The sequence below is a fragment of the Dreissena polymorpha genome, chromosome 4, assembly GCF_020536995.1.
Source record: "Dreissena polymorpha isolate Duluth1 chromosome 4, UMN_Dpol_1.0, whole genome shotgun sequence".
NCBI lineage: Eukaryota > Metazoa > Mollusca > Bivalvia > Myida > Dreissenidae > Dreissena > Dreissena polymorpha.
In genome coordinates this window covers 45,443,378-45,471,250 of record NC_068358.1, presented here as the reverse complement: position 1 = coordinate 45,471,250, position 27,873 = coordinate 45,443,378, and the positions used below count along the sequence as shown (strand labels likewise).

The following is a 27,873-nucleotide window of genomic DNA, read 5'->3' as shown; positions in this document are numbered from 1 at the left end:
GACTTCCCAGTCAGGTTCAATGAATTAAGGAAACAGGAAATGCAAAGAAAGCACACACAGCACACATGTCAGGCTCTGCCAAGGCAAAGGACTAAAAATCCCTACAGGGAAAGAATCCTTTAACCATTTACCACTGAGATATGTATTTTGACGCATTTGTTGTCACTTAGAATGTTATATTTAATCAAAGAACTTTCTTACTAGATTCAAGTTTTAGAGGCTTCAATTCCAACCCTTAGATAATGATGAGCAGCAAACAGTATAAATCCTGAACAGACTGCGAGTTACTCGAAGGCTGTTCTGGTTTTATGCTGGTTGCAAAAGCCATTTTCATGTTGCTTCTTATGGGGGAAAGTTTTAAGTTACAGGATACATACAATTATATGAATCAGCGGTAAAATACCTTGGGCAGGCAGTGTGCTGTGCCTTTTTGTTTAGGCCTGGCCAGAGTACTTCATCAGTATTATTAATTTTAATTGACCCTTTTAAAACAATCGCAGACACATTCACAAACATCTTTTCACATGGTCATGATTTACTGATTGTTGATCAATATCATTATTTAATTTGTAAGAAAGATGGTTAGATAGCTAATGCTGGAGATAAAATTCCATTTATTTATTGTAAAATTACAATCACCTCATACATATTTGTAAAAGGTAATGTTTTTGACAAATGGCTCTCACACCTGATTGCAGCACATGGCAAAGTTGATATCTTTTTTCCTTACTGCCATTGCATGAAAGAATTCAAGTCACTAACTAGTCATCAATTTCATTAAGGCTATATGCAAGTTAGTAACACAGTTAAGAATTTTAATTAGCAACAAGAAGAATGGAATTCGACCACAAGTTGTTTGTAGGACTTGTTTAGCAGTGCAATTTTTTACCATTCTAAAAATAATTCAAGTTTGAATGAACAATTTGTTTAATATTCTAATGTATATTTGGCTTCCATTTCTGTTTTGTTTTCATGACTATCCAGGTAGAATTAGATGGCAAAAAGGTGCGACATTATAGAATTATTATACTTAAAAGACCCTTCCTTAAACTTCCTTAAATATAACTAAAAATTTCTACTTCATTTTCTTACAAAATAAAAACATGCTAATTTCAGGGCTTGCAAACCATAGATATGAGTAATTTCAACTCACTTTTTCACAACAGCATCAAACACCCCGCTGTCCCCAGCTACTGACTCGTCACTGACCGCCGCCGAAATGCTCCGGGTATTTCCACCAGAGAGGTTGTTACACACGCCTGAACTACTCTCACTAATCGGACTGAGAGGCGGGTTGGAGCCCATATCATGAATGTCCGGGTACTGAAGTCTCTTAGCCAAATGGTTATTCATATAAAACGAGTCACTGTTCACATCCCCTGATTGGTAGGATGGGTTATACCCGGTGAATTGCGTATATCCTCCACTATTTGGCAAGTCTGATTTTGACTGAGAGTGCACTGTTGATAGATGCGGATCTAACACTACTTTTGATTGGCTGTTGCTGCTGCTGACTTGAGGTATGCTATGGGGTAATGAGTTTGCTATACTGTTGTGGTGGGAGGTGGGTGGAGAGGGGGCAAAACGACCCTGGGGGACGTAGGGCGGGGGTGGCTTGCCAAGATTGGGCCCACCGATGTTCATGTGCTGGCCGTATGTGGGTGGGGGTCCCACGTCATACGGTGATACAGGGGGAGACATAGATGACAGAGAAGAATGGGAGGAAGCAGCCAAAGTCCCACTACCACCAGAGGTGGCTGTATAGTGTTCATGCAGCGATGAGTGTTGGTAACTAACTACTGGCACAGTGGAACTGTATGTTGACATAAGATTCCCCATCATTGGCACATTTCCAACATAGTTCAACATATTTCCAGCAGTATTTGGCACAGCTGTACTATAGCTAGGCATGTATTGCCCTAAGTTCATCCCGTTCCCATAACCCCCCATTCCGTGGCCATGCATGAGACCGAGTCCAGCCATTGAACTCAGATCCTGATTACTGCTTCCCAGGACACTTGTCAGGTAGTTGCCTGTAGCAGCCGCCATCACGTCTGGGGACACACACATTGCACTCTCCTGGAATTTAAGTAAATATATGATTCTGGGAAAACTGGGTGAAATGAATGTGCCTTACATGTCCTCCCAGATTAGCCTGTGCAATCCGCTTCAGCTAATCAGGGACTTTCCGTCCACACTTGATATTCGTATAGACTGCCTTTAAAGAAAAATTCCATAAAAGCGGAAAGTGTCGTCCCTGATCGGCCTGTGCAGACTGCACAAGCTAATCTTGGATGATACCTAAGGCAAATGTATTAAGCCCAGTTTTTCCAGAACAAGGCTCATTTAGGTCCAGCAATAATACACAGTGCTAATAAAAAAGAGCATGAGACATGTCCAATGAGTTCTTAACATAAACATTGATTTATTTGTGAATCAAGGAATCATCCGTTTAATAATTCTAATCAATGATTAAACAATATTATTTAGCAAGAGCCTGCAAGTAACTGGCCCACTTAAATATGTGCTGGGCCTGTATGTTTTCTTAGAAAATTTAATGACCTCTACAGACTTACTGAAAGAAAAAGGGAAAACAACTATACTCAACAAGAGCACCGCATAACGGGTGCCTCGCTCGGTTGCAAAAGCTCGTCAGAATTTATTTATATTTTTTTTAAGAGGTCACATTGACCTTGACCTTTGACCTAGTGACCCAAAATGGGTGTGGCGTATAGAACTCATCAAGGTGAATCTACATATGAAATTTCAAAGTTGTAGGTGGAAGCACTGTGATGTTAGAGGCAAAGGTAAAGTTTAATATTAGAGGTCAGTGACCTTGACTTTTGATCTAGTGACCCAAAAATGGGTGAGGCATGCAGAACTCATCAAGGTGCATGTACATATAAAGTTTCAAAGTTGTAGATGGAAGCACTTTAATTTTAGAGCAAATGTAAAGGTTTTAGCATGTTGGAGGTAAAGTTTAAGTTTTATATTAGAGGTCACAGTGACTTTGACTTTTGACCTAGTGACCCAAAAATGGGTGTTGCGTGCAGAACTCATCAAGGAGCAAGTACATATGAAGTTTCAAAGTTGTAGGTGGAAGCACTGTGATGTTAGAGGCAAAGTTAAAGTTTTATATTAGAGGTCACAGTGACCTTGACCTTTGACCTAGTGACCCAAAAATGGGTGTGGCGTGTAGAACTCATCAAGGTGCATGTACATATGAAGTTCCAAAGTTGTAGATGGAAGCACTTTAATTTTAGAGCAAATGTAAAGGTTTTAGCACGACGCCCTTGAACTGCCACCACTCAAAATTTGCAGCTTTATGAGAACGCTGCTTTGATTATATTTTTTTTATTGACCTTTGACCTTGAAGGATGACCTTGACCTTGAAGGATGACCTTGACCTTGAAGGATGACTTTGACCTTGAACTTCCACCACTCAAAATGTGCAGCTTCATGAGAACGCCGCTTTGATATTTTTTAATTTTTTTACCTTTGACCTTGAAGGATGACCTTGACCTTGAAGGATGACCTTGACCTTGAACTTCCACCACTCAAAATGTGCAGCTTCATGAGAATGCAGCTTTGAAATTTTTTATTTATTTTTTTTACCTTGAAGGATGACCTTGACCTTTAACTTGCACCACTCAAAATGTGCAGCTTCATGATAACGCCGCTTAAATAATTATTTTTTTAACCTTTGACCTTGAAGGATGACCTTGACCTTGAAGGATGACCTTTACCTTGAGCTTCCACCACTCAAAATGTGTGGCTTCATGATAACGCCGCTTTGAAATAAATTTTTTGACCTTTGACCTTGAAGAATGACCTTGACCTTGAACTTCCACCACTCAAAATGTGCAGCTTTATGAGAACGCCACTTTGAAATTTTTTATTTGTTTTTTTACCTTTGACCTTGAAGGATGACCTTGAAGGATGACCTTGACCTAGAACTTCCACCACTCAAAATGTGCAGCTTCATGAAAACGCCGCTTTGATTTTTTTTAAATTTTGTTTTTTACCTTGAAGGATGACCTTGACCTTGAACTTCCACCACTCAAAATGTGCAGCTTCATGAGATACACATGCATGCCAAATATCAACTACAATATTAAAAAAGTTATGGCCCATGTTAAAGTTTTTGGACGGACTGACGCCATATATTTGACATTTGACCTTGAAGGATGACCTTGACCTTCACATTTCACCACTAAAAATGTTCAGCTCCATGAGATACACATGCATGCCAAATATCAAGTTGCTACCTTCAATATTGAAAAAGTTATGGCCAATGTAAAAGTTTTCGGACGGAGAGACACCATAAATTTGACCTTGAAGGATGACCTTGACCTTTCACCACTCAAAATGTGCAGCTCCATGAGATACACATGCATGCCAAATATCAAGTTGCTATCTCCAAAAGTGAAAAAGTTATGGCCAATGTCAAAGTTATTTCGGACTGACTGACCGACTGACTGTTCAACTGCTATGTGCCACCCTACCAGGGGCATAAACAAAAATTTGGGGTGGGGGGTGGAGGGGGGTGGTATAGTATGAGGGTGTGGTGGTCATTTATTAGATATTCTTTAATTAAAATAAATAAATAATGGGGGGATTGAGGGGAAATTTAAAAGCAATAGCCTTGATACTTTAGAAGTAAAGAGGATCTAAACACAAAAAGTCAAAAAAGGGCCATAATTCCATAAAAAATGACAACCAGAGTTATGCAACTTGTCCTTTACTGTCCCCTTATGATAGTTTGCGAGTGTTCCAAGTATGAAAGCAATATCTATGATACTTTAGAGGTAAAGTGGACCAAACACAAAACTTAACCAAATTTTCAAGTATAAAGGGCCCATAATTCCGTCAAAATGCCAGTCAGAGTTACATAACTTTGCCTGCACAGTCCCCTTACGATAGTTAGTAAGTGTTGCAAGTATGAAAGCAATAGCTTTGATACTTTAGGAAAAAAGTGGACCTAAACACAAAACTTAACCAAAATTTTCAATTTTCTAAGTATAAAAAGGGCACATAATTCTGTCAAAATGCCAGTCAGAGTTACATTACTTTGCCTGCACAGTCCCCTTATGATAGTTAGTAAGTGTTGCAAGTATGAAAGCAATAGCTTTGATACTTAAGGAATAAAATGGACATAAACACAAAACTTAACCAACATTTTCAATTTTCTAAGTATAAAAAGGGCACATAATTCTGTCAAAATGCAAGCCAGAGTTATCTTACTTTGCCTGCCCATTACCCTCATGATAGAAAGTAAGTGTACCAAGTTTGAATGCAATAGCATTGATACTTTATGAGAAAAGTGGACCTAAACGCAAAACTTAACCTGACGCCGACGCCAAGGTGATGACAATAGCTCATAATTTTTTAATTTTCAAAAAATAGATGAGCTAAAAATGTGTTTTAACAATTTCAATTGACTATTGAACTTTTCTAAATACTAGCAGTATGGAATGCTACAGAGAACACGGGAACACCAAACAATTTTTCATTCAAAATCAGGTCTCTGATAATCGGCCCCATTCCCACTGAATGGGAAAAAGTATATATTTTTCCCAAAAGGGAGTTAAAAATTCCCAATGGAAGGTTTCAAAAAAAAATTATTTTTTTATAGATCTCAATATTTTGTTCATCTCCGATCCATATAAGTTCAACCTTGGTAAATATAATACTGAAAACACTTATGTTCTCAATTTAAAAGCATTTTCAGCAAAACAACAACAACACTAATTTCCGAATTTTACTTTTAGTCAAAACGCAACGAATTTTCAAAATCCAAAGGGACCTGGTCCCATTCCCAAAATGGTGAAAAAAACAACACTGTATGCGTTTTCTATATTCTTAAGAAAGGGCTGGTAAATACGGGCCCTGGATTTTTCCCTACCTGTATAGGCATCTTTCCCTACCTGTATAGGTATCTTTCCCTACCTGTATAGGTATCTTTCCCTACCTGTATAGGCGACACACTGGAGTTATGCTGGAGCTGGGTCTCCACACGGCGGTGCAGGTTCTGCAGATTGGAGCCCGTGGACCCGTACATGTTGAGCTCCATGCCCAGGGAGCTGAGAGAGCCCAAACTGCTCGCAGAGAGGGAGCCCAGAGAGCCCAGGCTGGAACCCGACGAGATGGACAGCGTGCTCATCGACATGCTGCAAATGTATCAGGCAGGTATAAGGGGCAACAAATCATCAAATGGAGCCTTTGTTCCCTTCTCTCCCTAATAACTGGGTTCCCTCATTACTTTTTTTTAGTTCACCAAAATATCCCCTTCTTTCCCTCAAAACTTGGTAAACCGAACTGGGTTCACCAACAAATTTAAATTGCTTAGCTGAATCCTAAAGGTTACGATCTAACTGTGACTATTTGTGAAGCAATCATTGCATTTGCAAAGAGGCAATCAGCTGAAACAACTGGGTATTTCTCAACTTAAAATGATACAGAAACCAGGGCAATGAAACTACAAACATTGTTAAAATAATGACAAACTAAGTAAGTCATGCAAGATTACAAGTACCCATACAAGGGTTTTTCTCAAGCAGTAGCAACACTTGTGTATAAGTAAAATTTACTTGAAGCTATTTCAGATTGTTCACAAATAAATTTTCTAAATTAAACGACACATAACTGTACAAAGCATAGCTTGACCTACACATAACTAACATCTTGCACCTCTACATAGTATAAACAATATATCTATACAGTTTCAAGTTGACAAGCAAAAACTGAGAGAAGTGTTTGCGACACAAAGTACACATGTAGGATTGTGTAAAATATATAAGAAATTCCCAATGATCAAGGGCATATTACTCTTTAATGAATATTGTGTCATATGCGAAAATAATATAATGTTTTTACATCCATTAAGCATTAACAACATATCTATAAGTTGATAGGCAGGGACTAGTTTGGGACATAATGTAAACATATGCAGTGTGACGGACCAACCAAACAAACCAAGCTACAGGGCACTTCCATTTTTCCCCCACAATCTTTGTTAGTAATGGTATATAAGATCTTTGTTAGTTATGGTAGATAAGAATACTAATTTCAGTTGAACAATTACTTCTAAGGGTTATATGTTTAAGAAGAAAACTTTGAAAAGTTGCAGCTGATTTTATTTCTCTAAAACATTCACTACTGGTCTTTTTGAACACATCTGATTTATATAATTTCAAATAACAAATTAAATCGATACACTTAATTAAAAGCACATTTTTACAATAACTTTTTATCAACTGTGAGGACTAGTTTTAAGTTTTTCAGGACCAAACTTTTTTACTGTGTTTGACCAAGCATTGACAATATACATGCAACATGATTTCAAATCGTATCCATATTATTGCTTTTTAAACATGTTTTTAAACAGAAATAATGTCAGAAAACAAATGTTTCATATTCAAAGTACCTTTTCAGCTGAGATTCTAACAATGTAGTTCTTTTGGTAGTCTCTGTAAGTTCCTTCAAAATCTCCGTCTTTTTCTCTTGTCTTTTTAGTCTGAAGAATGACAAAACATGATTTAAAAAGATAATTTCTGTGTCAATAAAGGCATTTTATTGAAGTCAATATATAACAAGATTGTCTGCATGGGCAGATTAAATTGATTGCATGGATTGTCAATAATATAGGAACTTGTTCTCCATGCCATGAGTTTCACATCCAAGTAAAGCAAGCTCCTATGCCACTGTCTTATACTGGTACTAAGTGCACTATCTCAATGAAAGATATTCAATGACAATAAGGTATGAGCCGCTGGGAAAACAAGGCTTAATGCATGTAACTTTTATGTACTTTTATGTACTATGCTTAACCTGATCTATTTTAGTAGGAGAGGTGGCCAAATTCCGGCACTTGAAGATTTCTGGAGAAGCTAACCCACCTGGGAAGGTAAAGCTAGGGATAGCAGGTAATTATTAATGATATTAAAATGTCATCCCAGATTGGTCTGTGCAGTCTGACGCTTTCCACCTCGACTTGAGTTTTGTTTATAAGAGACTTCCTTTACAAGCAAATTCCATAAAGGCAGAAAAACTGCACAGGCTAATCTGGCTGATCTGGGATGACACTTATCCCTTTGCATGCTGGGTAATTTGTCATCTGCTAAAATGTTGTCTGCTGAATTTCTAAAATTAGCATTTTCTTCGATTTTTTTCAAAGAATACTTTCAGAATAGCAAACAGTTTGGATCCAGATGAGACGCCACGTTCTGTGGCATCTCATCTGGATCCAAACTGTTTGCAAAGACTGCACAGGCTAATCTGGGACGACACTTTACGCACATGCATTTTGCCCAGTTTTCTCAGAACAAGACACATATGGATACATGCAATTAGTACCTCTCTGCAATCTGTTTATTGGAGATCTCCTTAGCGTGACTAAGGTCCATGCCCAGCTGCCGTATCTTCTCATTGGTCTGCTCAATCTCGGCTGTGGACCGGCCCTTGGTGTCGATGCCCCTCAGCTCCCTCAGCAACTGCTCCTTCTCCTGAACCAGCAGCAACCTGTGGCACAAACACACATTGGAAATGAGTGTCGCTCTGGGAAACGGGGCTGTAAGCATGTGCGTAAAGTTTCGTCCGAGAGAAGCCTGTGTACTAAGCACAGGTTAATCAGGGACGACACTCTAAACAGTTAAACCTCAACTGGATCTTTATTTAAAAGAGACTTCATTCAAAAATAAGATATGTGTTTGTCAGAAACACTATGTCCCTTTTTGCGCCGCTTTGAAGCTATATATTTGACCTTTGACCTTGAAGGATGACCTTGACCTTGACCTTTCACCACTCAAAATGTGCAGCTCCATGAGATACATATGCATGCCAAATATCAAGTTGCTATCTTCAATATTGCAAAAGTAATTGCAAATGTTAAAGTGTTGGCGCAAACCAACAGACCAACCAACCAACAGACAGGGCAAAAACAATATGTCCCCCACTATAGTGGTGGGGGACATAAAAAAAATCCATGAAAGCGGAAAGATTCCATGTGCAGAGTGTACAGGCTATTCTGGGATAACACTTTAAGCACATGCATTAAGACTTATATTTCCAGACCAATACTCAAATCTAGACTTTGCCACAATATCCCCCTCCTGTGAAACCATTATATATCGTCAGGCATTAATTTTCGTATATTTCGTCAGTCGACCGATTGAAGAATTCAAGATCCTAACGAACAATTATGTCCCATATTTGAACAAATTAAGAATGAATTACCAAAGGCATGAGGCACTAAAATCCAACGTAATCCACGCATACATACTCCGTCTGTTACGTAATCAAGATAAATCCGGTTTTGACACAAAAGGGTGTATATTACACAGTGTACTTATCTGACACGTGACATTGCTCTAAAACGCGAAAGCAGTACAGCTGTATCGACTGGGTTGACTTCGTTTAGGTAGAATTGTAATGATAAGCGCTAATTGTTAACAACTTTATTACCCATTGTGTGTATTGTGTTTTTCAGTGTTGTTGCAGAAGACAATAAACAAAATTAAATGATGATGTATATACTTACCGTATACATTTTCCGCATTGATTACAAATAAATACAGAACATTTTGATTTGTGTTTGGTTGTTTGCGTTTAACTACAATACAGGTGTAAAAATAGCTTGTGCTTTGTTTTATGGGCTACCGATCTTTTTAATCATTGACATCTTTTACAAGTTTTACGATACATGTTTCATATAAGTGTCACTTGTAGCAATTGAAAACGTAACAGGTAAAGAGAAATTAGCAATCATGACGATAAGTTCCATCCAAATGTAGGGAAATTGTTTTCAAAAATTCACTTTTATTTATGCGCGATTTCCAGGAAATCCCCGGAAAGCATGTGTTTCGAATTTCTGAGTATGACGCAATAAAACATTGCTTTGTATCCTATTGCATTCAATCTAATTTAAACTCACTCTTCCATTGGTTGTTACAATTAAATCTGAACTTTGCCCTATGAAACCGCTGTCCCATAGTGCACTGTTAATTTTACACTTCCGAAATTATTGTACTTAAAGTGATCAAATATTTACGATGCAAACCTCTTGAAACTTTATTGAAAACTGACCAAACAGTTTGCTAACACTAATTTTAACCAATAATCTTCGCACTTTCTCTAATTTGTGCCGATAAAGGTAAGATTGTTATTAGTTTGGCCATGATAATAAATGAATAGGACCAATTGGCAGCTGGCTTCACTGTTTCAAACCTGGGTTTCTAACACTCGTTAACGGTTATTTGGTCCCACTAATCCGCTAATCATAATAATGATACAATAATGGGGGCAAATTCCTGATCACCTGATAACAAAAGACTAGTATATTGACATGTGACAAACAGGCCCCATCTCCTGCAAGTGACTCTCAAGTGTCCTCCCTCTTTCCCCACTACGATTTTTCGCAACCGCGATATATTTCGGACAAACAAATCGGATATTGACTGAAGCATTTTTTTTCAAAGTCAGGACTTGGCGAATTTAAGTGCTGACGAAAACGCCATTTTTATAAAAATGACGAAATTTCGTGCTGGCGAAAATAAATGATTTCACAGTATGTCCATGTTGTAATACATAGCATGTTAAAGATTGCCTAAGGAAATAACTTTCTTAATTTTGAATTTTGGACAATAAAAATCTCAAATGCTTTACTTAATATCACAAGGAACAATGCCTGCAACAGTGAATGTTGTACGTCAAAAACTACAGGAGAATAGCATGCGTCCAAGCAAACTTCCATTGTGCTTCCATTGAAAAAAAATCTTAACGAGCTCAACTTTCGCAAGAAGCCTGTTGCAGAAAAAAAATATATATAAAGAATGATCCTGAGGTCTGATTTAGGAAACACATCAGGGGACAAAAATAGCCTTCATCATTTGCTGGTTCATTAAAACTTCTTACTAGAACCAGAGAAGTTATAAACTATAAGTTGAGACATTTGGCACTGAAAAGGACAAAATCAGCTGGGAGGATGAGCAAACCCATGTCTTGGTAGAAATCTACCATTTCACTCACATGAATAATAAAATTGGGCAACTTTCTGTTACATTGATGTTGTGCCTTCCGTAAATATATATGGAACCTGATTGAATAATCTTGCTCAAAATACAAAAGACACCATGGAACCTGATTGAATAATTTTGCTTAAAAGACCAAAGACACCAATGACACATTCTAATAAGATTTGTGCCTGTAGGGCCTGCGTGCCTCCACTTTCTACTTTTGTTTCAAAGCTCTGCTTAAGTAACACAGGAGCTGTTTATGGCTTAATTTGACTTATGACCTTGAAGTGTGAACTTGACCTTTGAGGTAATGAGACGGGTGATACACATAACAATCAGTCTTCATGGTCCTCATTTGTGGTAATTGATTATAAATTGCATAAAATTTGCAACTACAAAACACTTTACAAAAACAGCATGGTTAAAGTCTCTATCTTATTTTTTTATGAAATATAGCTTCAAAAACTAGTTGCAAACAAAATCTTATAAGCCTCAAACTTTTGACAAAATCTAGCCTGAATATAAATAAATGTACATGTATTTAACCTCATGTATTTTCTACCTGTCCTTGTCTGACTCATTCTGTCCAGGCACCATATCATCCTCTAGGTCAGCCAGCATGTGTTTGAGGGAGGACAGTCGCTGTCTAGCCGCGTCATACTGCAGTCGCAGGCGGGTCATCTCGGCCAGGTAACGACTGCTGTTCAGGCCAAACTGAAACGGTTAATGGCACTAGATCAGATAAAGCGAACTTGGGAACAGTAACGTCTGTCACTTTTGGGCTTATTACAAAATAGATAATTATCATAATACTGGGCACTGACAGCCATGGTTTCGAACAAACCACAATCATGTTTTTATTCAGTCCAGATATCAAAACACAATATTTCAATATTCTTACTAAGTTTGAAAATGAAAGGGGTATTCATATGGTTTTACTATTGCCAGATAAGGAAAACTTCCAAGCTCGTGACAGCCATATATTTCAATGGACTGGAATCATATCTATTTCGGCAGAGAAATCATTAGAACAAACATTAAAATCACATTTTGTGAAGACTGGGCCATAAATGTTGCCACAACAATGTTAATACTCTTTTTCTTTAATTATTAAGTATCAATACTGTTTCACTGCTCTTTTCCATTCTTTCTGTTTGTTTTAGCAGGAATAAACAATATTTAAGTTACTGCAATCAGTAAACTTTTTCAAATGAACAAGCTTAGCCAATCAAAATCAGTTAAACAGTCTAAAATGCATTTTCTAATGCCATTAACTAACAACTGTTTTAATTGAATTAAAGATAGGCAAAAATGGCCATACAAAATATTTCCAGACTATTCTTAACACAAGCCATGCAGCTAGGCTGTGATTTAAACTCACTCTATAAGATTGACGATCATTTACTCTTGCAACAGAGTGAACTGAAATTTCTTAGCTCTTTTTCATGAAATAGAATCCCAGGGTTTAAATCAACAAATGGACCTTAAATGCCCACATTTGTTCTTTCAATACTTTAAGAATAGAAAAAACAGATGAGTATTCAAGAACAGCATATGTGCCTAGCACTGGGAAAACAGGATTTAATGCACGTGCACAAGTGTCGTCCCAGATTGACCTGTGCAGTCTGCACAAGCTAATCAGGGACAACACTTTCTGCCTAGACTGGATTTTCATTTAGAAGAGGAAGAAACTTCCTTTAAACAGAAAACTCCATTAAAGCGGAAAGAAGTGTCCCTGATCAGCCAGTGTGCATTGCACAGGCTAATCTTGGACGACACTTTACGCACATGCATTAAGCCCCTTATTCCCTCAGCCAGTTCACAATTCAAGCTCGAAGCCAGCTCACCTCCCCACGCAGGTCTGTCTGTGAGGCGGTGGTAGACTTCTCCAGGGGTATGCACATCATGGAGACATCGGGGGAGGACCCACCCACTTTGCCGTATGTGAAGTCCTCCTTCAGAAGGGCCAGCGACTGAAGAAACAGATATGAGATGCACATAGCTAGTGATCAATTGGCTGAAACAGTCCAACCATGAATGTCTATGAAAGAGGGTGGTCTAACTATTGTGAAATGTTCTGTTCAAAGAATACGCATGTCTCAACGTCAATTACTAAGTACAGAACAGTTTATCAAATAAAAAGCATGTTGATTTGAAGAAATTCTATATGATCTTTTGTTCTACCAGTATATTCATTTTAAATTTTTTGAATAACAAATAACTTAAAACTTGCTTTATTCCAATACATAGTTTGGATTCTTTCATATTACTCTGAATTATATTGAAAAGTATCGAATTTCTAACTAGACCACTTGTTTAACCTTTCCAGCATATTATTTTCATTATTTGAACATTTGCAAAATAACATAACACCTCCAATGAATGTCAATATTTTTTGTAAACAATGTCCAAAAGGCAGCAAAAAGGGGGCAGGGCAGATCAGGGCACAGAAACTTGTGCAATATTGCTCTAGATTGCTCACTAGTGTAACCCTTACCTGCATAAGTTCGAGGCGCTCCCTTTCTCCAGAGACCAGGGACTTCTGTATAGCCTTCATCTCCCCCATCATCTGCCTTGCCTCCTCCACACTGTAACCTGTTCCAGGCTGGGACAGCTTTCGGTCAACCCTGGAAAAGGGGTAAAGCATTTAGGGTTAGTTACTGGCTGGCAAACAAACATGAGTCTACTTCGTCATATTCTGAGAATTACTGGTATTAGCAACCTCGTGTAAAGAGTTGTTATTTTGAGATAATGATTACTTGTATTTAAATCCTCATGTGAAGAAGTAATATTCTGAGATAAATGGTATTTATATCCTTGTTTATAATAAATACTAATTCTGAAATTACTGAAATTAACAACCTCATGTTAAGAGTTATTATTCTGAAATTACTGGTATTTATATCATAGTGGGCAGAGTTTTTATTCTCAGAACACATGTGAATAGTTACTATTCTGAAAATACTGGTATTTACAACCTCATGTAAAAAGTTATTATTTTGAGATTACTGTTATTTACAACCTAATGTGAAATCATTGTTTAGAGATTGCTGTCAGTGACATAAATAATAATACAGCCAGGTGTAAGTCTGCCATTCGTCAAATGAGCAAATAGTCAAAAACTGGTCCATTTGGCTTTAAAAAATGGCAACAAGATTTTATTTTTATAAATCCATTACGGTAAATAGCCGAAAAAGAAATTGTGCATTAGCAGCCAAAAGTTTACATTAAAATTCTTGCCCATTTTTTATGTAATCTTTATCAAACAGCAAGTCTGAGAAATCATGATTGCAAATAAACCACAGCAGGAAGTGCAGGCTTGCATTGATTTCAATCACTGCATCTCCATAAATCTGAATAGCAAGAAATGCTTGACAACTTGCTCGATGTACCCATGCCTCACTATTTCTCAGTGGCTGTAACTCACATAGTAAGAGTATCGAGTCCCCTTTGCTTGTACTGCATCTCTGTTCGTATCTGGGCCAGCTCATGCTTGAGACGCTCCACACGTTTGCGAGCGTGATTGACATCGGCCTTCAACAGGTCTGGGTCGTACTTGGTACTTCCTACGCTGGAATTGGAATTTACTGGCAAAGAAAAGAGAAAATAATTAATGAAATAGCATAATTAGTTGGTGCAAAGCTGTAAACAAGTTTTTATGCAAGAAAATTCTTAAAGCAAAAAACATGTTTTCAACTCTAAAGGTTCTAATATAATGTAAATAATCGTGCAATCCCAAGCTAGGTCTGAATCCAAGCTATCTTACTAAATAAATCAGAACAATACCCTCAAGCTATTTCATCATAATATCTCCATACTGACTCAAGTCAGTTACCATACCATGACATGCCCAAAATACAATGCAAAGCTTGATCTCAATGTTATGAAAGCATGCTATTTAAAAGTTTCATCAAGATATGTCTATGCTTATTATTTACCGATGACCACCATTTGACAAACAAGAGGGCCTGAAAGGCCCAAAGTTGCTCACCTGAGATAACAAGATATTATAAGAACAAGTCTTCTGACCAAGTTTCATGAAGATCAGAAAATAAATGTGACCCCTAGAGTGTTAACAAGGTTTTACCATAGCCATATAAGGAAAAATGCCCCGCCCCCTGGCGGCCATTTTTTTCAACCAACCGGCATCTTTTTCGAACTCGTCTAAGATATTATTGGGATGAATCTTCTGACCAAGTTTCATGAAGATTGGACAATAAATGTGGCCTCTAGAGTGTCATCAAGATTTTACTATAGGCATATAAGGAACAATGCCCCGCCCCTTGGCAGCCATGTTTTTCAAGCAAACGTAACCATTTTCAAACTCATCCAAGATATCAATGAGACCAATCTTCTGACCAAATTTTATGAAGATTGGACAATCAATGTGGCCTATAGAGTGATAACAGGGTAAATGTTGACGCCGCACAACGGATGACACACGACGGACAAAAGGCGATCACAAAAGCTCACCATGAGCTTATTGTGCTCAGGTGAGCTAAAAATGACCCACATACTAATAACAATCATGTTCAACTTTGTTGAAAACCTGGTAAAACACAGATATTTGGCACGTCAAGGCTAGACAAATAAATTGCCTGCTTACACTGCATAGCGATATTTTACAAGACATGGAAGCCAAAGATGATATGTTGGCTTTATTGAATGTAGTAACAGAGTGCTGACAAAATACCAGTAAACTGTACAACGCTTTTTATTTGTTTGATTTTTAACAGTATTAGACAAAGAGTTAGTTTTTACCTAGGCTATAAAAACACATCATTAAAATGTGCATGGTATTTTGTTCAACTATAGCTTTTAAATCAGCTGTGTTCTAAGCAAACTGGTCTTAAAGCATCTGCGTAATGTGATGTCCTAGATAAGCCTGTGTAGTCTGCACAGGCTTATTAAGGACAACACATTCCGCATTCACCGGAAGTTTGCTTAGAAGAGAACTGCTGTAAAACTAAAAAATTCCATTCCATAAACCGGAGACTATCCCTTGTTATAAGCCTGTATGGACTGTACAGGCTAATCTGGGACAACACTTCACCCAATTTCATTCAGTTAATGTCTCTGTATACATACAGCTCGTTCTGGAGGACTTCCAGCCTGTGAGTGTATCATGGAGATATTGAAACTCCTCCTGGGCAAGCTGCAGCCGCTGTTCCTTCACTGTACAGATCTCTTTCTTAGCCTGGAATGTGCACAGAAAGAACTGAGAGTGACACACAAACAATTGGACATTCACAAACACTATGACCTGTGATATCAAACAGTGCAAAAGAAAGGCTTCCTCCACATGCCTGACATCCCAATTCAATGTGCAATATTTTCATACTGAATTTCCATTTTAGAGTCAGTGGTGTTTTTCAACATATGCGAATAGGGCTAGGGTCCTTTGGATTGGAGAAATCATGTAATTTTGACTAAAATTAGGACATTTAATAGTTCCTGTTTTTTTGCAACAATTTGTTAGCAGAACAGTACTAAGACCCTGAAATCTGTATGTGTTAATGAAGCAATTTTAAGCCAGATTTTGCTGGGATTCATAGAGCAGGATCTAAGGAAGACAATTGGGGGAAAGTATGTATTCGGTCCCAATGTGAACAACAAGTTAGATTATATTTAAAAGAGATCACATTAACACACAATTTAGGTTAAAGTCAACCCCATAATACAAGAATGTTATTAAAAAACATACACTGTAATATTTGCTGACTTAACAGTGTCAATTAATAGAGTGAACCGGAACAAGTGCAAGAGCTTCTATAATTTTACTTGATATAGGATTGAAAAGGGAAAGTACCTCCAGGTCATCCTTTGCCGTGACTAGATAGTCCTTGAGCATGGCTTCTTGTTCTGAGCGCCATTGCTGGCGAGGGTCCTCTAACTGGTTTCTCTCTACAAATTATAAAGTGTTCCATCACTGACTTAAAGTGAACATCAATTAAAGATCATGGTTGTGAAACAGAATAGTAGACTTGAGATCTAGATGTAAACTGTATGAACACTTAAAGATACATGTTCATGAAAGATACCATCAAGCATTACATGGATCTGTGATTCACATTTATTTAGTACAAAGACCAGAGCTTAAAAATTGTGTCAACACGCTTATCACTCCAAACAACCCAAAATATAAGCATTTTAAGTAAGTACTACTGGTAGTTATGTACCAAAATCTCTAACCAAGTTATCATTTATAAGGACAGTTACTTATATCTTAACCAGTGTTGCGCAAAAAAAAAATTCAGCCATTACTTGGACCCAGTTCTCAACATATGAATAATTATTATGTAAGTGACTTACGATGAATGTGGTCCACATAGTAGACTCCAACTTGATGATCATAAATCTCTTCCCATCCATATGGCAGCTCATCTCCAACACAGTCAGAAAATGACTGGGGTTTCGTGAACCTGTAAAATGAAAGCATTCAAGTCTGAAAATTCTTTGTTCTTTGAATGGAAATGTGTTGGTATGAACTTTTAGTATTAATCAGTTAACAAAGATGCTTCATTATTGCTTCAATTGATTAATTTGATGCAACAAAATAAGAAGTGATGCTAACTGCAGACAACATGAGTAAGTTTAATAACACTTTATCAAAAATGCAAGGGTTAAGGAACACTGAAACTGCAAACATTTATTAAAGTTTACATATCTAAACCACAAACTCATCCAAATGGTACCATTAAAGCAAGAAATAATTGATTTCATTGACTTAGGTTTTGTTTTGTACGCTGTATCAGCCATATTGGAAAATTGACCCAATATTGGTTAGGTCGCAGTACACCAATATTTTGCACGTCGGGTTATGTGCTCCAGCCTATAAAGACGATGTGGTATTCTATACAGAATACACTGTTTCAAATTTAAACATAAACATGTCAGCCAGAAAAGTGTGTTGAAACATCGTCGTGTTTTTATAGGGTGCATGCAAAGGATAACATCCGTAGGTTGCCATTCAGGTAAATTTAACATGTTTATGAAGTTTATTCATTATTTTCCACAATTTGTCTCAAACAACGTCTGTTTAGTGAAGCGCATGGCTTCGCTGCGCTGAACTGCACCAATGTTTATGAAGGGGTGCATATGGACTGCCAGAGCCGCCATAGCAAAAATTATCAAAGGCTAGGGGAGTCCGTGTATATGGACTAGCATCTGGTATACAAGTTATGGATTCATTTATTCAAAAACAATATATTTTTTCTGCAATGACATGCTTCTGCAGTATCGATACTTACGTCATGCAGATAAAATGTGCAACAATGAAGAAAGTTAGAACAGAAAATTGAATCACCAACGTCATGAACAAGCCGGTGTTTGTAAACTTTGTTGCAATATCCTACCGCAACTCAACGACACCTAAATTCGACGATGTTCTATTTGTATTGATTAAATGGATGATTATTGTCTTGGAATCATTTCAAAGTAATACAGCCGATATTAAAATTATTAATTTGTGCTATTAAACATTTCAGTATTTCTTTCATTATTTGCTAAATATTGCTTCAAGTAACCGTTACATCGTCGAATTTGGGTCACACTGGGATACTTCATCCTGCAGGTGGTTTTTGGACAGTGGCATCGCCACCTTACAAAGCAATACATCACTTATATGCAGACCATGCCGTTTACATCATCGATTTGTCGGCCTTTAATTAAATCTCAACCTTACGAAGGCAAACGTTTTAAATGTGCATAACGGAGTTACGAAGATGACCGATTTATACACATACATATTGGACAATATTGCGCAAACCTGTCTCGTGGATCGATCCAGGTTGTTTGTTGTGTATTGTGATTAATGTAGAAATATTTTCCATCAACATCCTGGCCCTCTTCCCAACCCTCCGGTAGGGGTATCTCCCCATTTTTCCTTCTTGACATATTTCATGAGACAAAGTTGTTGTACGACGCCATTTTGTTGTGTTCTATGTGGCTGACGTCATGGGAAGTACAGTGTGGTAGCCAATCAAATTGTGTCTTTAAAACCTAAGGAATGCGATCAATGTTATTGAATGGAGGCACAAAAGGGGGAAATTTTCACTGTTCTGAAAATGATTTTTAAATGACAGACGACAGATGAAACTTACACATTAGTGTCAGTATCGCTTGTAATATTTCCCCGCATAATGGCTGTATTATGTATCACGAATTGTTCTCTATTTAAATAGATTGTTTTACTCCTGAATCGGTCTTGCACAACACATCGTGGTGAGATTTTTAGCATATTTTTAATATTTGTGCAATTGACAGGAATGCAGAATAACAGCTTAAGCATTTATATTGGATTTACTGGATATACAACTGTACACAAAGAGACAAACACATCTATCCAATTAACACCAACTTTTGAACTTGCTTAAACTGTGTTTTTTATAAACATGTAAGGTAAATAAAGATCGTAAATATGTGAAATATAAATCAAGGTCGACCTAACAACAATGGAAAAACGCTCACAGATAAGCACTTTTTAGTAGGCATATAAATACACGAAGCAAAAGTAGCTTTTATTTCTATGAATGTGCTATATACTTATTATGGGATACAATTATCTATCAGCATGTCAATAAGCGAATCTCAATCTTATATTGATGGTAAAATTGCAAATAAACCTTATTTAATAATTGTGTAAAGAAAAATACCCACAATATTATTGCTCTCCTCCAAACTATCATCGCTTCGCAACTCATTTACCATAAAACCCGACCGATTCCCACTCAGCCCGCCACAAATACTGTCAACGCGCACATACGCGAAAATAGCAGGCACTCAGCGATGTGATCTGAACTGACAGCAAAGGGATCTGACAGTTATGTGACATTTTAAATAATGCAATATTTATAAGGTATTCGATGATGTTGTAGAATACGACTTTTGTTGCAATTGGCCGCAATGACTAGAGGCTGTTTTAAAATAAGTTGTGTTTTGTTATAATTATTACTTAAATTATAAGACACGTGGCGCCCCGCACTCGTTTAAATTTAAATTATCAAATGACTTAAGTTCTTAAAATGGAATAAAATAGAATGCCAAAAGTAGGCTATCCATTCTTTTACAATAATAATTTCACAATCCGTCCTTTTATTTTAATTTTCGACCGTCCGCGTTCGTAAAGCTTCACAAAATGCTTATTTTCATTGTATTGGTAAACGCCATAGCGCACGTATACTCTTTGTTCTCATCCGCAGATCCTTCGGACCCGGGCGTTTTTGCTATGTAGTCACACGATTTAAGAATGATTACAAATATATAAGAAGTTTGGAAGTTTTTTTCAGATTTTAATGTTTAAACACATATTTCCCTACACTCTAACATCTAGCACCTCTTATTACACCATTCTTAAAACAAGAAACCGTCGGAGACGGGTGATGCTCCCCAAAGGTTGTTTTTTTGTCACAATATTGCACTATATATTCAGATAAAAGGAAACGTTTTGAGGGGCATAACTTTGGACAAAGTAAAACGAAGGATGGTTTAGCAACTTAAAAATTTCAAAGGGCCATAACTAAATAAATCATCTAACCAGAACCCACAAATAACATGCGCATCTCCTCAAGGTAGTTAAGCTTCCCATAAAGCTTCATTGAATTCCGGTCATTAGTTGCTGAGAAATAGCCCGGACAAGAATTGCACTATATGTACAGTTAATGGACAATTTCAAAGGTTCATAACTCTGTGAAAAATCATCTGACTAGAACCCGCTGATAATATGCACATATCCTCTTGGTAGTGAAGCTTCCCATAAAGTTTCATTGAATTTCGGTCATTAGTTGCTGAGAAATAGCCCGGACAATAATTCCACTATATGTACAGTTAATGGAAAATTTCAAAGGGCCATAACTCTGTGAAAAATCATCCGACCAGAACCGGCTGATAATATGCACATCTCCTCTTGGTAGTGAAGATTCCCATAAAGTTTAATTGAATTCCGGTCATTAATTGCTGAAAAATAGCCCGGACAAAAATTGTGCACGGACGGACTAACGCACGGACAGACGAAGCGGCGACTTAATGCTTTCCCCAAAGATTAACAATCTACAATAAATTAATTTTTAATTGAACTTTCTTAACCAATTTTTGTTTAAACTGAAGTATTTTACTTGGGCCCAAGTTTGTTACTTATTCTTAAGTGTCCTAATTCGTTGGTAAAACGGGCTCAGGGGATGCACATGTTTTCCCTCAATATTAAAACCATAATGAATGCGCATGCTATTCGGGGAAGACACTGTCCACGGTGCCTAACCAATACGGATAATACTGGAAACATTTGTACTTTTCTGGATAATACGCGAAACGGTAACGGATCATATCGGAAAATAAACAACGTAAAATGCAGGATGTGCCTAGTATTGGAGGTGAAATTTGCCGAAAAAAAACACACGTTAAAATGCCAAATACTATTGCTCACGGAATATTATGGCATTTCAGCTAATGGTTTACTTCAAAACTCGTTGTGTAAATAAAGCATTTTATCAAAAAGAACGAAAACAAATGAAACATACCTACCTTAAAGTCATGAAATAGTTTAAAATACTTGCTTTTTTGTAACTGGAGAGAAAAAAACATATAATACTACTACTTTACATTGTTGTTATAATCATTCAGAATTATAATGAAATTGTAGGAAATTACTGGCAACTTCAAAAACGTGAGTATTTGCGTTTTAAATGGATCGCATTTTGATTTCACGGGCACCGGATAACACACGAAACCACAAAAAAACTGGCACCGGATAAAGTCCGCTTGTTTTGGAGTTTTAGTTCAAGGGCTGCCTTTTCTAAATAAAAATCCACTCTAGAAACAGGCTAATCTGCTACGACAATTTACGCTCATGGATTAAGTCCCGTTTTCCGAGAGCAAGTTTCATTATGATGCATTATGATTGGGAACACGATATTGTTGCATTCGCTAATGCGCCCAGTTTACTTACCGCCTTAAACACACAGCATTAGTCGGTGCACAGAGATGTTTTCTGCATGTCGCACAACATCGTATATTTCATCAATTTTTAACTTGATTTCAAAACAATATTGAACGTCCATACACGCCGGCCTTGGTCTTCTTAACAATGCAAATTGATTGTTTTTGTAATATTTTAAAAAAATGATGACTTTTTTAAAACCATTTTTAAAAAGATAAGACATGAAACAATTAAAATTGCTCTTAGTAATGTCTAATAACTAGGAAAAAGTAAGCATACGTTAAAAGTTGTGGCATAACAAAACGTGTTCCGCCCAACTTGTTGGAGAATGCAACGATTTATTGTCAAAAAATACACGCTTATAAAATGTTACATTTCGGGAGATACCAGTTTCCTCCGACTTCTTGGACCACTTCCTGTGTCTTTGTACTGAAAAGACACTGAATCTTAACAGCTCTTATTATTAACTTTGTGTATTTATAGCATCTCGAGTTTATATGTTTGTGTAACGCTGAATTTGGCTATGTTACGCCCCAGATTATGTTCACTACTAGGCTGGTACCATATACGTGTGATATACTCATTATGAGCGTTTTTCAATGTGGCATATTTTGATTTTTTTGTTCAATCAATTTTATCACTAGTTAATATAATACAAACTAATGATCGTTAATTGCGATTTATTTGGGGATTTTTTTTATCCTATAGCTGTTCGACTAAATTAATATTCTCGAATTACTTTGTCATGCAACGATATCATCTAGTATTTTCACTGCATGTTCACATTTCTCTATACATTTATAAATAAATCTAAATCTACGGGACATGCTTACACTTAAATCCCAAACGACAATTTATATTTTATTCTCAACAAGTCAACGGATATGAACTCTTCAAATTAAATTATGAAGTCTGCTTTAGTTACTTCCCTTGAATATTGCCACTAGGAATGGGTGAAGAGAACGTTGAAGCGATATGTACTCCACTTCGACATATCCGAACGTTGTTACTTGTACATAGTCATTTGTCATTGTTTAATACTACCCCCCAAAATATAACTTGTAATTAAAGTCCATTAATGAATGCTTGACATGTTTAGTACAGTTCCATGTAGGGTAGTTTCCGGACGAGGTTTTTCACCGCGTTTGTTCCGTGCGTGACGCGATTATATAAACAACCCGAACGTTCGCCCTAACTTCTAATTACGGGAGGTAATGAAACGCGGTTGCCATTTTACGATTCCATTTGATTTATTGAATTAAGTGATTTTTAATGTATGACAGGCATAGCACAATATGTGCTAAAATAGGCTCGAAATTTGATGTTATTTAACTTATTTTACATAATTAGAAGGACAAAGGCTTACATTATCGATGTGAGAACAGCTTCACAAAAGTGAGCTGTGTTAAATAAGTTGAACATTTAAATCTAATAAGTTCATATCGCATATCCCATTGTAAATCACCGTCTAACTAGCACACACAATTGTTATGACGACAACTTGTAATTTTGGCGTGAGTTTGTTCTGCACCTTCCGTTCTGAACCGTACAGTTTTTCAATTGTTATAATAACGAAATTGTCATACTGTAAGTCAAATAAACTGTTTAACCGGAGTCCTATCCTTAATCCAGGAAGGAAAGCCGGAATGGGTTGTTAGCTTCTGGGCGGCCATTGGTCATTTCAGCACCTGTTCGTACATCCGTCCTGTGACTCCCTAGGAGAGCGCCATAACCACAGGTCACGGACAAAGTGTATTAAAATAATAAACAAATTTGTGTAAAGAAACTATAAACGACCTTATTCAAGGATATCAGGTACACATTATGCAATCCTGGGTGGAATTAATTTCGATATTTTACACATTTGGAACGAAGTATGTTGTTGTTCGTTTTTTTGTTTTTTTTTATACTAAATTGTGTCATTTTATATGATGATTATAATCAAGTTAATAAAGAAATGATGTTGCTGTTTTTTGTGTAGCGCTAGTTGGTCTCAAATCTGTTTCTATCGTGTTGTGAACCCTTGAAGTATCAGATGGAGGAATATGGGCAGGGGTGAATTTGTCGTACTCCTGAATAAAATAACCTCTACAAGGTGTCAACCGTTGTTTGTGTTTAAAATTGTTGTTATGAGATATAAAAAACACATTATAATAATTTTATTGTTTACTTTAATAATTGGTCGGTCAAACTTGCATTTAATTGGTTATTATTAGGAAAAGTACATGTATAATGTTTTTCGATTTAGGTCAGCGCGCACTGAATTCAGTAAAATGTGCGACTGATATAATTGAACATTAACGATCTCATCAAATTTTCATTGACAATTTATGCACGTAAATAACAAAACCATATAATAATGATGAATAACGAACTCGAAATAAATTTCATAAGAAATAATCTAAGAAGAGCTCCGAAATAGTGCTTATACTTTTCGAATTATAGCAGAATATTAGTTATGTACAGTAGGTATTAAACAACACAAACATACACAAATGTGTTTCTATTAACAAACAGCAAGAGATACAATCAAAATATTCACGTCGCCTCATAGATGCTAGCAAACGCGCACACGTGTACAGTTTATGCTGAAAAAGGGCGGTCTTTCGCCGCATGCGTCATCTCAATATAACACGATGGAACGATTTTTTTTGTCACTATATACACTATAAATTGACCTAAACGATGGGAAATAGCACGTCTTTATTAAGGCCCGTGTGTCCGTCCGCCCGTCGGTCTGAATAATCTCTAAATAGACACATTAAAGGGCCGTCCAACAGATTTTGGCATGTATTGAAGCTTGTCATTAAATGCTTTATATAAATAAATTTAAAGATTTGAACTAAACATCCCCAGTATAAAAAACAACAACAAGAATACAATTTTTAAAAAAGGAAAAAAAAGTAACCCTCAACAGGGCTCGAACCACTGACCCCTGGAGTCCTGGAGTAAAAAGTCTCCCGCCTAGACCACTTGGCAATCCATGCTCATGCTTTGAACGGATGTATTTTTTACCTATATAAGCAATCCTCGTAGTATCCCAAAATAAAACGACAACAACAGAACTTTCCAAATTATTCAATCGTTTCGCGTCGTCGCACGACGCTTTATAATTTTCAGGTTTTCAAATCATTAAAAGATGCATATAATATATATTTAAGAGCATGGTAAATGGTCAGTATTACTATTTCCTCATAAATATCATAACTAAAACGAAAATTTGCGATTCTGAAACATTTTTTTTTATTTTGTCAATTTACCAAAACGTAGCTGCAAATGAAAGACAATTTAAGAGACGGTGAAGTGACCGGCGCGCGAGAACACTTGCTCTGCCATAAAAGCAGACGGACGGAGAGGCGTTCTGATGTAAGTAATAAAATTAACTTATATATGTCTAGTGGACTCTCCCATCCTTCTAAATTTGATCAATTTATTTCCAAAATAAGGATTTCTACTATATTTATTTATATATTTAGAATATTTCTTTCAGAAATTCCTTCAAGCAAACAGCGTAGACCCAGATGAGACGCTGCATCATGCGGCGTCTCATCTCGGACTACGCTGTTTGCCAAGGCATTTTTTCTAGACGCTAGGCATAAATGGGTTAGGTAAGAATAATGAAAACCATAAACTATTTTTACAGACCCATAGGCAAAATGGCCAAATGGCATTTCAAAACCTGTCAAATAGGTCACCGTGAGGTAATGATTTTGGTGTCCGCCGAGCGATCTGGAGGTCACGTGTTCGATCACCACAGAGGAAACGATCTTTAGGTCTCTCTAAAGACACCAAGTACTGGTTCTAGTCCCAGGAAACGGAATCGATAGTGTTTCAAATAAGCCTTAGGCTTTCGATGCAATCGAGCTAAAATACATAGGTTTTAACTAAAACCTGTCAAATGTATTGGTTTTATTTGTGTTCATAATATTTTGAGTGAAAGTCCAGATGATTAAGATTGTATGTAGGTTTTAAAAATCCTTTTTTCTTTTACAAAAACCCGTTAATAAGTCTCTTCAAACCGAGCGAATATTTTTTTGATAAATGAACCGACTCAGGAACGAATTTTAAGCTTTTAGTAAAAACTGCCATTTTGCGTTTCAAACAGCAGTTATGCTGCGAAAATCTACGATTCCGTCTGTATTTGCGCACAGATCATGGTAACTAATAAATCCCCATTAAATTCTGTTAATGGAAATAGGTTCAAAGATATCAAATTATCCGCTTTCTTAGTTAAAGATCGGAATCTTCTCAAACAATTGATTAGTATTGTCGGCGAAAGACGATATTTCTTCGCTCGGTAATTTACAATTATTTATATCATTTTCTATAAAACGATTCGTGCCTTTCCACGATGCAACATTAAACGAAACCATTATAGCAATCATAAATAAGCAGTAATATCAAACGCGATCGTCGAATTCTTTCCGAAATAAAATGTCCGAATTTCACGTATGAAAGGAGAGCGTCTGAGACAATGCCTTGGAAACGAATAAAACATTCCGTGATTGTACCATATCCTTATCGCTAATTTTCGTTTAATAAATTAGAGACTACAACATAATTCTGTAATTAAGCTTGGTAACGTAAACTGAGAAATAACATTTAGTTTTATATTCACTTTTATCCCTACAGATATAATTTCAGAACGTTATTACATTAGCTTCGCCTGTCACGTAATTTTAACTGATTTGTTGTTTAAGTGTCTTCATTTAAAGAGGAATAAAATGCGATGAAATATTTTATTAAAAGCTGGCTTTCAAATTTAACGACGCTCGACTTGAATTTGCGCTTACGGACTGGAAAATTATTTGCAACGGAAGTGAGGCAATTAGTATGAAAGTTATGAACCATCTCTCTACCGCCGGTCAGCCGGGGTCGAGATCACGTGACCCCCTTTGAAATCGTAGCCATGGCAATAGTTCTTTAACACGAGATCTGAATATTTTCTTTGTTTTTTATGTGTCTTCTTTTTTTTTCATTTTCGTTTGCTTTTGTTCCTCCATGTTCTTCTTATTCTTCTTCCGTCTTCGCTTCTTCTTGTCTTTGAATGTGCGATGCTGTTTTTGCTTCATGTTTCACAACCCAAAAGAAGTAGTAAAGTAGAATAAATATTTGTAGTATGCTGCATGATTGGTACATTATATTTTCTTTATCGACTGACAAACATACTGGAACGCTTTAGGAATGTAATTTTCAGCGTTATAGAAATAGCTGAAGATTTGTTTCTGCTGTCACTATTTATTAACTAGACTGGTGAACAATATAAACCGCCCAATAAAAAATGCAGCCGACAACCAGAACAAAGGAAATCTGGTCAACCTGTTTGCAAATATCTAAATGGAAAATAATTTACATTTATTGAAAGCATGTCTAATCATTTTGTACACTACAACCTGTCAAGATTTGTTTTCCGTCATTTTTCATCCGCGGAAACATTTGCCATAAACGAATTAAACTGCAATAATTGAAAACGATAATTTTATATTTAAACCCCCATTTTCTCCATTGCCAGATATCTGTTACAATTAAAAGCCGGGGACCAGATTGCGCTGAATCCAGACTGGTCTGTCACTTCAAGTGATTTGTCGTGAAATTGAAACCAAAATATCAGTGAACCGGACAAGTTGGGTGTAGGAAGAACACTCGACTAACAAATTGAATTAACCTTCGGCCCGTCGTATCTACGAGATCCATATATTTTGCACTCTGTTGTGGAGTAGAGATGTTTATGGAGCTATTAACATGATATGCTTATAATGGTTTTCATCCCCTTCACAAAAGGCCCGCAACAAAATAAAAGACGGTCGAGCAGATTACGACGAATAGACGGGGCTTGAAATGGATGCAATATTTCTTGTGGTGGGGTATTTATGTACGTTTGTTGAATGCATTGGTACATAAACAATTAAATGTCCTTGGGAACACCGA

At 36.8% G+C, this 27,873-nt stretch overlaps 1 protein-coding gene across 2 annotated transcripts in view; it reads right to left on the bottom strand.

The window, feature by feature from the left end:
• LOC127876435 (protein KIBRA-like) overlaps positions 1-18,975 on the bottom strand; it is a 44,948-nt gene extending 25,973 nt beyond the window's left edge. For both annotated transcript variants that reach the window (XM_052421715.1, XM_052421716.1), the window contains exons 1-12: positions 18,781-18,975; positions 17,325-17,434; positions 16,822-16,916; positions 16,101-16,209; positions 14,440-14,599; positions 13,510-13,639; positions 12,860-12,985; positions 11,575-11,726; positions 8,356-8,520; positions 7,427-7,516; positions 5,972-6,170; positions 1,154-2,079 (exon numbers count right to left, since the gene is read on the bottom strand). In XM_052421715.1, the coding sequence (XP_052277675.1) occupies positions 1,154-2,079; positions 5,972-6,170; positions 7,427-7,516; positions 8,356-8,520; positions 11,575-11,726; positions 12,860-12,985; positions 13,510-13,639; positions 14,440-14,599; positions 16,101-16,209; positions 16,822-16,916; positions 17,325-17,434; positions 18,781-18,908 (2,390 nt within the window). In that variant the 5' untranslated portion in view covers positions 18,909-18,975. The remainder of the gene's footprint in view (positions 1-1,153; positions 2,080-5,971; positions 6,171-7,426; positions 7,517-8,355; positions 8,521-11,574; positions 11,727-12,859; positions 12,986-13,509; positions 13,640-14,439; positions 14,600-16,100; positions 16,210-16,821; positions 16,917-17,324; positions 17,435-18,780) is intronic.
• Between the last annotated feature and the right edge of the window lie 8,898 nt (positions 18,976-27,873).